The following is a 14,608-nucleotide window of genomic DNA, read 5'->3' on the forward strand; positions in this document are numbered from 1 at the left end:
GAGTCCTGGTGTGTGGGAAGTAACTGAGACGGGAGATGCGGGGCCCAGGGAGCACGTGTGGCAGATAGAAGAGAGGAAACTGGAAGCAGCACAACACAGAAGAGACTGGCTTCTTACATTCCCTTTTGTTCCCATTCTTTTGTTCCTTTCTGGAGAACACAGCTTTATTTTCTGCATTAAATACATAGTTAAAGATGCACGTTAGCATCCAGACAGGCAAAAATGGGGGAACACATTTCAACACATCCATGTGAAAAGTCTGATGTCTGGTCCAAAGCTGAAACAAATGAAAAACTGAGTGTCTAGTTCGGCCTGTAGCTCAGAGGCTAGGGCGCCAGCCACATACACGGGAGCTGGAGGGTTCGAATCCAGCCCAGGCCTGCCAAACAACAATGACAACTACAACCAAAAAACAGCTGGGCGTTGTGGCGGGCGCCTGTAGTTCCAGCTACTTGGGAGGCTGAGGCAAGAGAATTGCTTAAACCCAAGTGTTTGAGGTTGCTGTGAGCTATGACGCCATAGCACTCTACCCAGGGCTTGAAACTCTGTCTCAAAAAAAGAAAAAAAAAAGAGAGAAATTGAGAGTCAGATGAGAAATTGAGAGTAAGGAGGAAAATTAAGGGTAAGGGGTGCTCCCTTGGTAATTTGTGGATGGAAGGTGGAAGAGAGTTGCCTGATCTGTGGCTTAAGCAAAACTTCCACCAGCATCAGCCCTGTCTCACACATGTGCACACATTCACATTGAGGATACCAAAAATACTAAATACCAATTCTTTTCCTTTCTTTCTTTTTTTTTTTTTTGAGACAGAGTTTCATTGTATCACCCTGGGTAGAGTGCCGTGGCACACAGTGCCAAAATAATTGTAATATTCAATTTATGCTGATAACAAAAGATGAACACACATCACATTGAGCACCTCTTATCATAGCAGAAGTCAAACGTGACTTGAGTAACATACAGTCTACTTATGCATTTAGAAATAAGGGGGAAAAACATCTTATATCAGAGCTATTTTAGCCCAAAAGAAGGGGGAGGGAGGAAAGAACCTAAAAATAAAGGACAGGCTCTTTTTTAAAAAAGTGGATTTTGCTTTATAAGAAAGTCCCTGTGTAACCTTTCTGTTGATCATATTGCTGCTGTTTGGAGAACACATCTGTCAAGTAGAGAGCCCTGAGCCAAAAGGAGACCCAAGCATGTGGAGAGGCAGACCATGGCCCCTGGTCAAAGACCAAACACTGAAGAGTGCCAATTCTCCCCAAATTAATGCATCAATTTAAAGCAATTCCAATTAAGATCCCAATAGGAAGAGAGTGTACTCTGATAAAGAAGTTTACCTTCTAGGATAAACACGAAAGCATGGCTAAGGAAAGATAATTGACCAAGAGAGTAGCTGGAAACTTTTTAGATAGTAAAACACAGAAATCTCTAAATAATTAAAACTATGATAAGGGTAATTAGACAACTAGATCAATAGAACAAGTTAAATAGTCCTCCCTGCTCCCTTGAACCTCTCTCTCCTAGAAGTCTATGGTCACCACCAAAGCCGGCCATGAGGGAGATGGAGAGGAGTCACAGGACTCCCGGGTGAGCTGCACGCTGGTAATGCCCTCAGTCACCTACGACATTTGGATCTCTTGAAGAGCTGAATCTGGAGATGATAAAATATCCCACCTTCTCCCTTATGGTCCCCTTTTACTCCATGTTCCTGCTCAAAAAGCGCTTCCTCCCCCCTGAATCTAGTCAATCTCCGCAACTCTGGGAGGCAGCGTGGGAAGAAAGCCCCAGACTGGGAGCCAGGAGTCCTGGGGTCTGGTTTCAGCTCTACTGATGACTTTCCATGTGACAATGGACAAAGCTCTTCACTTATCTCGTTTTCCATCTGTAATGTGATAAGAATCCATTCGCACTACTAACCGCGTGCTGTTGTGCCAAGATGGGAAGGGGGTTTTTAAAAAATAAAAACAAACTGGAAGCCCAATTCCTTTTAGAAATTCAACTAGATATTTAATTAGGAAAATACCCTGATGCTAATTGGGGCCAAAAGAAATTTCTTCTACCCCAAGGGTATGGCCAAAATTGACAAGCAGAAATTGGCAAACTTGGTTACACATTAGAAGCACCTGGGAAGCTTTTAAAACAAATCACTTCTTGGGCTCCACCCTCAGCCCCCCTCAGGCCGGCTGGATCCTGTTTCCCCTTCCTGACCCCAAAGGAAGACTACATTTCCCAGACTCCCTTGCAGGATCTGGAGTCTCAGGACTAGGTTGTGTTGCCAGGTCTTCGCTCTTATTTCTGGACAACCACATCTAATAGATGTAAGCACGTAAGCCTAGCCTACAAAATTTGTGAGCGACCTTTTACACCCTCTCTTCCTTGTGCATGAGTCCTTTGGAGTCCACTCAGTAAGGATGACAGTGTCACAAGATGGAAAGAGGCTAGATCTCTGAGTCACTGCTAGGAATGACACCCCAACTCACCTGAGATGTGATGTGAGCAAGGTATGAACACTAAAGATGTTAAGTTACTGAGATGTGGCTATAGATGTTAGCCTTTCCTGAAGCCTTTCTTTTACTGAGATGTTAGCCTTTCCTGAACTTCTGATTCAACTGGTCTGGAGAGGGGTTTGGGCAGTTGTTTTTTTTTTTTTTTTTTTTTTTTTTTTTTTTTTTTTTGTAGAGACAGAGTCTCACTTTATGGCCCTCGGTAGAGTGCCGTGGCATCACACAGCTCACAGCAACCTCCAACTCCTGGGCTTAGGCGATTCTCTTGCCTCAGCCTCCCGAGTAGCTGGGACTACAGGCGCCCACCACAACGCCCAGCTATTTTTTGGTTGCAGTTTGGCCGGGGCTGGGTTTGAACCCGCCACCCTCGGTATATGGGGCCGGCGCCTTACCGACTGAGCCACAGGCGCCGCCCGGGCAGTTGTTTTTTTAATTCCCCAGGTGGTTCAAATGTGCAGCCAAGGCTGAGACCCACTGGATAAGGACAGACATACAAGTGCAGAGTGGCTAGGTATAGCAGAGCAATGTTGAATTTCCTGATGCCCCAGGAGATGGGGAGGTGGTTGTCTAGAAATAAGAAGAGAGAGGACTTGGCGCCCGTAGCACAGTGGTTACAGCATCAGCCACATACACTGAAACCCAGCCTGGGCCAGCTAAACAATGATGGCAACTGCAACAAAAAATAGCCAGGTGTTGTGATGGGCACCTGTAGTCCCAGCTACTTGGGAGGCTGAGGCAAGAGAATCACTTAAGCCCAAGAGTTTGAGGATACTGTGACCTGTGACGCCATGGCACTCTACCAACAGTGACATAGTGAGACTGTCTCAAAAAATAAATAAATAAGAGAGAGGACTTGGCAACATGCTGTGAGGCAGGTGGTCCCAAAGAGGGAAGGTTAACCAGAAAGACATTCTTTGTACAGGGAATAGTTAGGGAGCATTCCAGAATAGGGTTATTTAGTAACCAATTCTAACTTCTCATCAGAGCAATGAGGTGAATGGTATGAGCCCTTTTGGCTACCTCCAAACCACCAGTCAAGTTGGCCCACACTCATCCCTGTGTGAGTGGATGCTTTGGGGAAATCCAAGGAAGGGCTGACTGCATATCTGGCTACTGCAGAAAGGAGGGAACAGTCAATGGCCCCTCTTGAGAACCCTTAGTAATCCCAAAGGAGTGCCATGCTGGGCTCCCCTCAAGTGGAGGGAAGCCAGATCCCATAACCCCAAAGGATTAGCCATGTACACACTCGCCCGTGGTGACACCTGGATAGCACTGCAATGTCACTGATGGCTGCTGTTGTTGAGCACCTGAAACCAATCCTAGTGTTATCACTGGGCAAGCCCATGGCACTTTCACAGAGGGTGAACCTGAGGTTCCAAGAGATAGAGGGACCTCCTATGGCCACAAGTTCCAGGTGGGGCTGAATGGACTGGCCATGGACTCCCCACGATGCTCACAGACTCCTGGCATAGCCTTTAGAAGCGACTTCTGGGGCTGGGGAGTGTGGAGGGTAGGGATGGGAAAGGAAAACACAGAACCTAAGACATGTTTTTCTGATGCCCCTTCTAGAATCATTTGTGTTGTGTCCACCCAACCCCAACCAAAGACAAACAGAGCCAGAAGTCTTTCTTCTTCACATTTAATCAAAGGAAAAGAAAGAAAAATAGAGAGAAAACTTGAGAATTGGATGGCTGAGGGAGAGTTAGGGCTGGGACTGAATGTGCACAGTGGGCAGCTGGGTGCTCATTCTCCTGAGTCCCCAAGTACAAGTGTTCACAATAGGAGGAGGGAGGATACTCACAAGGCAGAGATGGTGGTCACTTGGTCAGGGTGCTTTGGAAGGTAGCCAAGGGGCAGGAGTGGCTATAAGAGCAAATCCTTTCTGGCCCCTACTCCCAAGTCCCCTTCCCCGGGGAAATGGGAACTGACAAATGACCCCATGGCCTCAGGTCAGCTGGAAAAGACCCCATTTTTCTCCACTCCCAGTCCACTTAGGCTGAGGGTGAGGGTGACTCAAGGGAGAGCTGAGTCAAGAATGAAAAGGACATCAATAAAGGGAAAAGAAGGGTACAGGGTGACTGCATAGCATATGCAGAGCTATATAGATGAGACAGGAGCAGGCTTGACCTTTACATCTCATGTGTATCTCCTATGCAAATGTAAATGAGATTCCTAATATAATAAATATATTTCTAACATTTGTAATAAATATTCTGTTAATTCTCTCTCCCCTTCCCGAGGAAATGGGCACACAGTGGTTCAGGGGCCAGCTTTGGCTGACACTGCAGCAAAGACTAATTAGACGCTCAGAAGAACTGGGAGGCACAGGGGTAGGGGTGGGGGCATCCCAGGTGATCCCCTGGGAGGACTGGCTCACCCCCGCAAGGGAAGGGTCACAGAGAGGGAAGAAGGATGAAGGATGAGATGCCCAGGGAAGTCTAGGACAGCATTCTTTCCTTAAAGGGGATCCTTCTATTTTACAAAACTGCCCTCCCCAAGGATGGGAGGGTGGCATTTAGAGTAAGAGAACAGTAAGGGCGGAGGAGACATCTGGATGGGGGAGAGGTGTCAGACTCTGGAATCTGGGGAAAGGGTCTCATAAGAAATGGGGATGATGGGAGACCCCACCCTTCTCCTCTCCCCCCAAACCACACACACGAACACACCCCAGTGCAGGAACAAGACCAGGCACCCTAGCACATGGAAACAGACTACATACAGTGTGAATGGCACCCCCTGGGATGAGGAACCTGCTAGGGTGCCATCCCTCTTCTAGCCCATGCTCCATGCCCCAGGGCTCACAAAGTCCCCCTTCTTCAGCCCCTCCACACCAGCAACCCTGATGCAAGTGGGCTATCTGGACCCAGCCCAAGAGAAGGCCAAAATGGACAAAGGTCATGGTCTAGGAGCCCAGAAATGTCCCCACTGTGGGCCATGGAGGTCTTGGGGCTCTTTAGTCTGCAGTAGCAGGCTCCTTGTTGTAGGGCTCAGCCCTTCAACCACCTCCCTCCACACCCAAGCTGACCTGCTGGCTCCTGGCAGCCTCACTCATGGGGAGCAGGGCTGACCAGCCAGAGTGCATTGGAGAAGTCTGTAGAGAGACTCTGGCAGTGAGATGCTGTGGGTGAAGAAGGGACAGAGCAGTGTCCACTCCTGGAACCCAGCTGCTTCCTAACTGGGGCCAGTGGCTTGCACTTTGGCCCCTCCAAGCTCCGGAATGGCATTAGGCTAGCACCACTGCCTGGGCCTGCCTGGCTGCCAGTGGGTTAGTCACTGTCCCGGCCCCAGGGGAACAGCACAAGGCCTGCTCTAGGATGCAAGGTGAGAGATGAAAGGAGCCCAGGAACAGGGCTGGGTAGCCAGTCCAGAGGAGAACCAGTGACTGGGGAGAGGTGGCAGGGGGCAGTGTAGCTACTGACCATGTAGTCCCAAAGCAGCTTTTCTCTTCTCTGGACTGAGCATTTTAGAGGTGATGCTGACACACTCCTGGGCACAGCTTGGCCCTCAGGGTGGGATATCTGGTGGCCAATGGGCATTGGGAGTGGGCAGCACCTGGGCACAGAGGTACCCCATGAAGGCCCACCTCCCTGGCAGTGCACACCTCTGTGAGGAAGTCAGACTTAGAGCCAGCTGGGAGCGGTTACCGAAGAGAGCCAGGGACAGGGCTAAGGACTGTGGCAGGGGCCACAGGAGGGGAGGGGATGGATTCAGATTCTGGGTCTCAATACAAAGGGGCTGAGGCTCAGATGAACAGGCTCAGTACACCCAGCTGACAGGTACCCACTGGGGCTCTGTCCGCAGCTTCTCCATGGCTGCCTGGAGCTCTCGGAAGGTCCTCTCCAGGTTGCTGTTGACCAGGCTGAGGTCAAAGTAGTGTCCGTAGCCCCTCTGGATGCGGCTGCTCTCCTCCACCGTCCGCCTCAAGTCCGCTTCCTGCCCAGACACCAGGGGACCTCTGCCAGTCAGGAGGCTCCATGGTCTGCCCAACCTCGCCCTTCCCAAAGCCCAAACATAGTGGTACCACCATCTCTCCCTGCATGCCCCCATGGTGGCTCTACTGCAACCATGGACAAATGAAGGAGGGAAGGGAGGTTATAAGCTTTATTAATACCAGGCATACCACTAAATGGTTTGCAATCCACATAATCGCTACAGCTCTGCAGGGCAGGATTAATTACCTCCCATTTACAATAGAGAAAACTGAAGTACAAAGAGGCCACACAGCCCACCAGGGGCTGAACTGGGTCTGCCTGACTTCTAAGCCAATGCTCCCTCCAGGCTGCCTAGGCCCCCTTACCTATGGAAATGAGAAGCTGGCACCAAGGCAACCCACAAGTGTTGGGGAGGGGGCACGAGGAAGCTGGCTGGGGAGGGTGGAGCAGGGAACTCGATGGCTGACTTAAATAAGCCGAAGCCAGTTGTGTCCCAGAGGCTCCAGTTGGCCACATCTGTTGCCAGGGAGAAGGTGGCTAGAGCTCCCTCAAGGGGCCAACAGCAGAAAAGATCCCCAACTCCTGGCATCTGACCATCACTGACCCTGGGGTCTGAGAGCTGCAGAATCAGATATGGCCAGCTGAGGGACCCCGAGCTCAGTACTCCCCGAACTCCACACCTCCAGAGAAGGTGGCAGCAGGCGCCTGTGTCTTGCTCATCAACCTTGCAGCCTCTCCTCCCTACTTCCCTGCCTGCTGTCTGTGCTTACACACCCCTCCAGCCAGCTGTGCAGCCTCTGGCTTCCTCCCTTCCCAACTATAAGCAACCTGAAGCCTACCTCACCCACTTCTGGCCCACAGATCTCCCTCCAGCCCTCTGGATCTTCCTCCAGCTAGCCCTCTGTTCCTGCAGAGCAGACCAAGCAAAGGGCCTGCATTCAGGAGCTCCTGCGCCCTAGGCTAGCTATGTCCCTGGCTCACTCTGAGACTTGGGACACTTCACTTCCTCTCTCAGACCTCCCTTTCCACATCTAGAAAGCAGGGATCACAGTCCTACTTCACTGATAACTTGAGTGGCCACCTCTCCCCTCACTCAATACCACATACTTCTCTTCATTAGGGGGCCCCACCCCGCAGCCCCCCAAGCAGCCATCAGTGCCCTTACCGTCAGCTGCTTGGTGGACACTCCACTCTCTAGTGCGGCCCGGTTCATGGCCCGCAAAGTCTCAAAGTCTGGGGCTTCAATGAATACCACGTAAGGGACAAACTCAGCTGTCCTCAGCACCTTCACTGCCTGCAGGAAAAAGGAGATCTAGATCTAGGAGGATACCCCCAACTCCATCCTGGGAATTGGAAGAAGGCCATCTGGGGTGACTGGGGTTGGGCACCCAAGAGTGGAGGAGAAAGGAGTGCCTGGGGCTCTGGGACACAAGTCCTGGACACAAGGGGTAGCCAAAGCAGAGAAAGAGATTCCACATGGGCTAGGTCCCTAGTACTAGTTGAGGGTGGAGGAAATGTTCTTGGGTGACAAGTGCCTAGAAATACATGGGGAAGCAGAGAGAAAGCTGGGAAGGAGCAGGTTGGGACAGTACCTGGGGGTTGACATCCAGCACGCACACCTTGCCGGCAGCGACCACACCCCGGATGGAATCGATACGCGTGCCATACAGGTTGCCCTCGTATTCACCATGTTCCAGGTAGCGCCCAGCACGGATGTCAGCCTCCATCTCCCCACGGGACACAAAGCTGTAACCCTGGCCTTCCCGCTCTGAGTCCTTGGGCCGTCGGGATGTGTCTAAGGTGTTGGAGGGGCCAGATGACACAGGCAGGTCACCCCACCTCTAACACACATGCACATGTCCTATGTGTGCTCCCTGTTCCACCCTGCCAGCACTGCTGCCTTCCCACACTCCCACCCTCACCCTCGCCTGTGCAGGGCACGGGATGTCCATGCCCGGGGGGACCTGGTCCAAGCCCATGAGCACAGATGGGAGGCCAAGGCCCAGAAAGGGTAATGTGCAGCCCAAAGCCACACAGTAAGGACCAAGCAGACATGGGGCCAGCATGAGAGTCTGAAGCCACCAGCTTCCACCACCCACTCTGGTCCTGTCACTAAGAAACCCAGTCTTCCACAAGGCCACACACAGCTCATAGCATTGTTCCACTCAGGTCCCCAACTGGACACTGACTTTTTTTTCCACAGCTTTTAGCAAGTATAATATGAGAGCAAGAAAGGAAGGCCATCCAGCACAATGGGCCACCCACTGGGACATCACTCCCTCAGCTCTTCTGAGCCTGCAGGCCCCACCCACCCACCCACTGAGGGTGAACACCCAACACTGCACACCGAAGGTGCCATGTGACCTGATACCAGTGAAGATGCACATTCGACCCCAGGGCAGCCTCTGCTCCCTGTCCCCCACCCAGCATTGCCCAGCTGTCACTCACAGGGCACCGTGGTGCCATAGCGATCTGGATCCCACATGATAAGCTTGTTCTTCAGGCTGCGCCGGCCCACACCCTGAGCACCAATCAACACCAGGGTTTTCCGGCGGAATGGGGGCATGCGGGCCACCTCCTCATAAATGAGCAGCTCATGGCGGTCAAACTCTGGACACAGGGAGATGGCACTGCTCATCAGGCTACACGGTGGGGAGGGCAGAGCTCTCAGGGAAGTGGAAGATAAAAGGGCTTGGGACCAAGGAAGCAGGGAGGAGCTGGGAGGAACCCCAGGGCCTAGGGACAAAGCTGATGGGCATATTCCCAAGTCATTGGTGGGGGAGGGAGACTACATGCAATGTTAAAAAGGGTGGGGGAGAGGGGCTCTAACACTCACCTGCATTCTTGGTGGTCAAATACATCATTCTCTTCTTTTTCTTTCCTGAAAGGCTACCGCATAACGTCCCTGTCATAGTGAGATAGGTTAGTGAGGCAGAAAAAGCCCTGCCAGATCCCAGATTGGGGGTCTGGGGTGAGGGGACCTCCTACCTGATGTGGGTGTCAGCTCCAGGTCCCTCTTGACAAACGCTTTCCGCTTCTCCTCCAGCAGCTGGCTGGGGATGAGCCCAGCACTGCCCCCTTCTACATGGCATGCCTGTAATAGACATAAATGACAAAAGACCTGCCTGAGTGACAGGACCTTTCCCCACACCCTCCCCTGCCCCTGACACACTATACCTGGAGATGCTGCAGGGTACCCAGGGCTCACCTGCCACCAGTTGGCATCATCCTGGTTTACAATCTGAAGCAAGTCCCCAGCACTGAAGCGCAGGCCCGCTTCCTTGCAGGGGATAAGGCTGTCTCGGACAGGGTCATAGTCAAAGTGGCATTTCACAAATACCTGGGCACAGGAATCAGCAAAGAGTCAAGGGAAGGGGCAGGGGAATGCTCTCAGGGGTGGAGACAGGGGTGTCACACAGTCCACTCCCTGCCCCCCCCTCATAAAAATGTAAGGGATGCTGGCACTGCCCTTCCCTCCACCGTGCCAGAAGAGTGATGCCACCAGGTCCACTTGGTCCACCTCCCAGGTTCCAGCCTCCCTTCGCCTCTAGAACTAAGGGGACTCAGATTGAGGACTGAGGAAACTGCTCAGGGCCTGGACGGGCCTCAAGACCAAGGAGACAGGATCACCGGGTAGAAGACCAGACCTTGGCCCCATAATCCTGGATCACTCCCTGCACCTAACCCCCTTCCTTTGGAAGGGTCTCTAGCTCTGGGTGAGAGAATCAACAGGAGAGAAAGACAGAGCAGCCAACCTCCTGGATCCACTATCCAGGAGGCAGCTGTCTAGGACACGTGACAAGCCCCACCCTGAGCATGTGCTCCTGTACGTGCGCGCTGCACGTGCGTGCCAAGACCACTGCATAAAATGCCAGCGAAGGGCTGGGAGGAGGGGCCCACCTGGCGGGGCAGATGGGGCTCCTGGTAGCTGGGCAGGATCTTGAGGATGACACTGCCACTGGCGCTGCGCAAGAGCTCCTGTAGCGCGCGGGGGTCGCTGCCCACCGGCTGCCCGTTCACCTCCTTGATGATGTCACCCACGTGTAGCAGGCCTTGCTGAGCCACCATGCCCCCGTGCAGAATGCGCGCAATCACCAACTCACCACCCTCCACGCGGAACGTCACGCCCTGGGGTACAGAGAGCGTGTCTGATGGGGCCCCGGCTGCTGAGTCTGAATCTTCAATAGGTCTTATAATAGCTCCTTCACTCCTGTCCCCGCCCGCCCACTCCTGCCCTCACTAAGTCCTTTTCCGTCCTTCTGCCCAAATTCTTCACTTACTGGAGGCGCTAATGGGAAAAAGTTGGGCAGAATGGAGAGGATCCTGACACACGTACGGGTGCAGCTGCATGCACGGCGTCTGGTCTCTTAGGTCTGCAGTGGCCCTACCCAGGGCAAAGCTGAGTCCACCTGTGTTCTGGCCCTCTCCTAAATTTTGTTATTTTTTATTTTTCGGCCCCCACTGGTTACTCTCAATCCCCACCTCCACAGACCCCACCTCCAACCCCGCCTGGCACCCTCACCAGATGCTCTCCAGCTGTCTTGCGGATTCCCACCATGCGCACAGCGTCAGGAGGTACAGGCTGGTTGCTGAATGTGGGGTCCAGGCCAGGGCTGGGTGGTGGAGTCTCATAGGTCTTTGAGGCCACAGAGTCATGCGTCTCCAAAAGGGACTGGGGAGGCGGTGGATGAAGATCGACAAAGGGACAGTGCCCTGTGATCCCTTCCTATTCCAGCTCCCAGCTTCCTGCTGACCCCTCCCCCCAGCAGCATGTCCCATCGCCACCCGTTCTGATCCCCACTCCGACCCCAGCAGCCAGGAACCTGGAAGTGGGGCTCCTGAAGGATGCGGGCCAGCTCTGCCGCTGTGCTGCTCTGCTCCGCCAGCTGCGCCAGGTCCCGCAGGATCTCCTGCACCAACTCAAGGTTGTTGTCTCGTACAGCTTCCAGCTTCGTCTCCTCCAGCCTCTCGTGAGCCTGAGGGTGGAGGCGGAAGAGGTGGGGCTGGGATCCTAAACAGTGTCCTTGTATAGCTCACAGGCTATACAAGCTCCTACCCCATCCCCAGTCCCTTCACAGCTCCAGCCCCAAGTCCTGACTTTACGGCCCACCACGGCATTGCTGCTGGTCTCAGCTCCAGTGCCTCACTCACACACATGGATTCCTTGCTTTCTCCTTTCTTCCCCAAAATGTTGATTAGGACCTGGTTTAGGGAAGAAAGAATCCACAAAACAAACCTTCATTTCCATCCCCTGGCCACAAGGGGTCATCAAAAGTTATCAAACTGTCCCTAGCTCCCAGCACTCTATATGCATCTGAGTTCAAGGACAGCTTCTTCTACCCAACATCATGGTTGTCTGGGCCACTGAGACCTGGTAGCCCAGATGAGGAAGCCAAGAAGGTGGAGAAACTTTCCTAAGGCCACTGGGACTTGAACCTGGGTCTCCAGGCCCTCAACCCAGTGTTCTCAGAGAAGTGAGGGGACAAGAAATTAGTACATGGTGCCAGGAGAGGGCCCTGCACCTACTTTTTGCTCTACTGGCTCTACTGGCTCTAAAAAGGGAAAAGGAAGCCTTTGCCAGTGACAGCCTAGCAAGGAGCATTATGTTAGATGGATTGGGAGGAAAGGAGTTTCATTTCAGGAATATATGAAGACTTTTTTTCACCCTGATTCATTTGAAACGTAGTTGCAAATGATACAAACTACTTTATCCCAAAGTATTTTATCAGGTACCTCCTAAGAATGAAGACATTTCTTCTGCATAAACCACAATCCCATATCACATGCAAAAAATTTAACATTGGTTTGGCTCCTGTGGCTAGGGCGCCAGCCGCATGCACCAGAACTGGTGAGTTCGAATCCAGCCCAGGCCTGCCAAACAACACTGACAACTACAACCAAAAAACAGTAGGGCTTTGTGGTGGGTGCCTGTAATCCCAGCTACTTGGGAGGCTGAGGCAAGAGAATAGCTTAAGCTCAAGACTTTAAGGTTGCTGTGAGCTGTATCACTACAGCCCTCTATCAAAGGCAACACAGTGAGACTCTGTCTCAAAAAATAAATATAAATAAATAAATAAAATAAATTTAACATTGAACAGGGTGGCGCCTGTGGCTCAGCGGGTAGGGCGCCGGTCCCATATGCCGGAGGTGGCGGGTTCAAACCCAGCCCCGGCCAAAAAAATAAATAAATAAATAAATTTAACATTGAACAGTTAACAATATTATCTAACAGAGAGTCCGTATTCAAATGTTGACTCTTGTCCAAAAATATTCATTATAGTTCTATATTTTTTTGACTGACCCGGGATCTAATCAATTATCATATGTTGTATTTGGTTACTACATCTTTTTATTTTCCTTTAACTTAGAACAGACCCCAATAACTTTTGGACTTCCAGTATATTTTTAGATTTATCTGAATGTTTCTTCATGATTAGACTTGAGATAATTCTTTTGGCAAGAGTTTTACATAGGTGATCTTATGTTTTTCCCATCCTTTGAGACCATGTGACTAGTTCCCCAATAATCCTTCACCAATGGATTTAGCAACCATTTATGACATTTGCCCAATTTGGAGACTACAAAAAAATAGTGATTATCTATCCTTCCTTCTACAATTATTAGTTAGCATTCTACTATAAGAATGAGCTTTTCTAAAAAAAAAAAAAAAAAAAAGAATGAGCTTTTCTTTTCTTCCTCTCTCTCTCTCTCTCTCTCTTATTTATTTATTCATTTATTTTGAGACACTCTCTCTCTCCCTCTTATTTATTTATTCATTTATTTTGAGACAAAGTCTCACTCTGTTGCCTGGGCCTGGGCTAGAGTGCCATGGTGTCAGCCTAGTTCACAGCAACTTCAAACTCCTGGGCTCACACAGTCCTCCTGCCTCAGCCTCCCAAGTAGCTGAGACTACAGGCACCCACCAGCACCACCGGCTAATTTTTTCTATTTTTAGGAGAGATGGGGTCTCACTTTGCTTAGACTAGTCTTGAACTCCTGACCTCAAGTGATCCTCCTGCTTCAGCGTCCCAGAGTGCTAGGATTATAGATGTGAGCCACCACACCTTGTCCTCTCCCTCTCTCCTAGTATCATTGTAGATTTTTGTTTTCACTTAATATGTTCTGATCGATTCTGTTGCTATCTCCATTGGCTTGGTTTACCCCAAATATCTCCAGAGGGAGCTCCCTTCACACCTGTGTCCTGTTGACATGTTCCCCATCAGTTCTTTTTTTATTATTATTATTAAATCATAGTTGTGTACATTAATGCTCTCCATCAGTTCTTGAGTACCTACTTCATTCTGGCACAGGCTCATCTGATACTCTCCCTAAATAAGATCTAGAATCACCAATTTCTCCATGCAACTCAGATTCCTTTTGTCAGGGAATGGTATTTAGAAACCAAAATCTGGGCACTCAGAGTTCATTGGTTCTGAGGTGTTATTTGTTTAGTAGACAGGCAATACTGATAGCTCCAATTAAAATCAAACTCTTCATGATTTTCCTCATCGTCCTGTTTTCATATTTATATTTCTCTTCTTCAGTGGAACTTACTTTCCCATAAATCAACGTATCTATTTTTTTGTTCTGTCCTTCAATATTCAAAAAGTATCGTAATTGCTATACTACTGTTACTACCTATCACAAAACTACTAAGAAAAAAAATCAAGATGTATGTGCTGGGTCTCCAGGCCATCAGCCCAACTCTTTGTCCTCAAAATATTGATGTCTACTAGAATGTACAGCATTAATGGAAAGCTCTGTAACTCTTCTGTCCAATATGGTAGCCACTAACCACACAAGGTTATTGAAATGTAGGACCATAAATTTCAAGTCATACAAGTATGACTGAGGAACTAATTTTTTAATTTTATTTAAGCATTTAAGTACTATCTTGATCCACTTTGCTATTGTAACAAAACACCTGAGATGAATAGGTTGTTTATAAATAATAAAAATTTATTTCTCACAGCTCTAGAGGCTGTAAAGTCCAAGACCAAGGCACTGGCATTTGGTGTCTGACAAAGGCTGTCATGTTGCATTCTCATATGGCAGAAGGTAGAAGAGCAAAGAGGGCTCCCTCCATCCCCTCAATAAGGTCACTAATCCCATTCATGAGAGCTCTGTTTTCATGACTTACTCACATTCTAAAGGCCCCACCTCTTAATACTGTT

The 14,608-nt window shown here is 50.3% G+C and overlaps 1 protein-coding gene across 6 annotated transcripts in view; it reads right to left on the reverse strand.

The window, feature by feature from the left end:
* Nucleotides 1–4,700: 4,700 nt before the first annotated feature.
* The window catches only part of MPP2 (MAGUK p55 scaffold protein 2), a 29,659-nt gene continuing 19,751 nt past the window's right edge, over nt 4,701–14,608 (reverse strand). For 5 of the 6 annotated variants that reach the window (XM_053568409.1, XM_053568410.1, XM_053568412.1 and 2 more), the window contains 10 exons: nt 11,258–11,410; nt 10,957–11,106; nt 10,335–10,562; nt 9,643–9,774; nt 9,423–9,528; nt 9,271–9,339; nt 8,883–9,044; nt 8,027–8,229; nt 7,600–7,728; nt 4,701–6,435 (listed from right to left, as the gene is read on the reverse strand). In XM_053568409.1, coding sequence (XP_053424384.1) covers nt 6,259–6,435; nt 7,600–7,728; nt 8,027–8,229; nt 8,883–9,044; nt 9,271–9,339; nt 9,423–9,528; nt 9,643–9,774; nt 10,335–10,562; nt 10,957–11,106; nt 11,258–11,410 — 1,509 coding nt within the window. In that variant the 3' untranslated portion in view covers nt 4,701–6,258. Of the gene's footprint in view, nt 6,436–7,599; nt 7,729–8,026; nt 8,230–8,882; nt 9,045–9,270; nt 9,340–9,422; nt 9,529–9,642; nt 9,775–10,334; nt 10,563–10,956; nt 11,107–11,257; nt 11,411–11,585; nt 11,596–14,608 lie in introns of those variants that run through there. The other variant, XM_053568411.1, reaches the window with a different exon arrangement.

This window comes from Nycticebus coucang, chromosome 18 (assembly GCF_027406575.1).
Source record: "Nycticebus coucang isolate mNycCou1 chromosome 18, mNycCou1.pri, whole genome shotgun sequence".
NCBI lineage: Eukaryota > Metazoa > Chordata > Mammalia > Primates > Lorisidae > Nycticebus > Nycticebus coucang.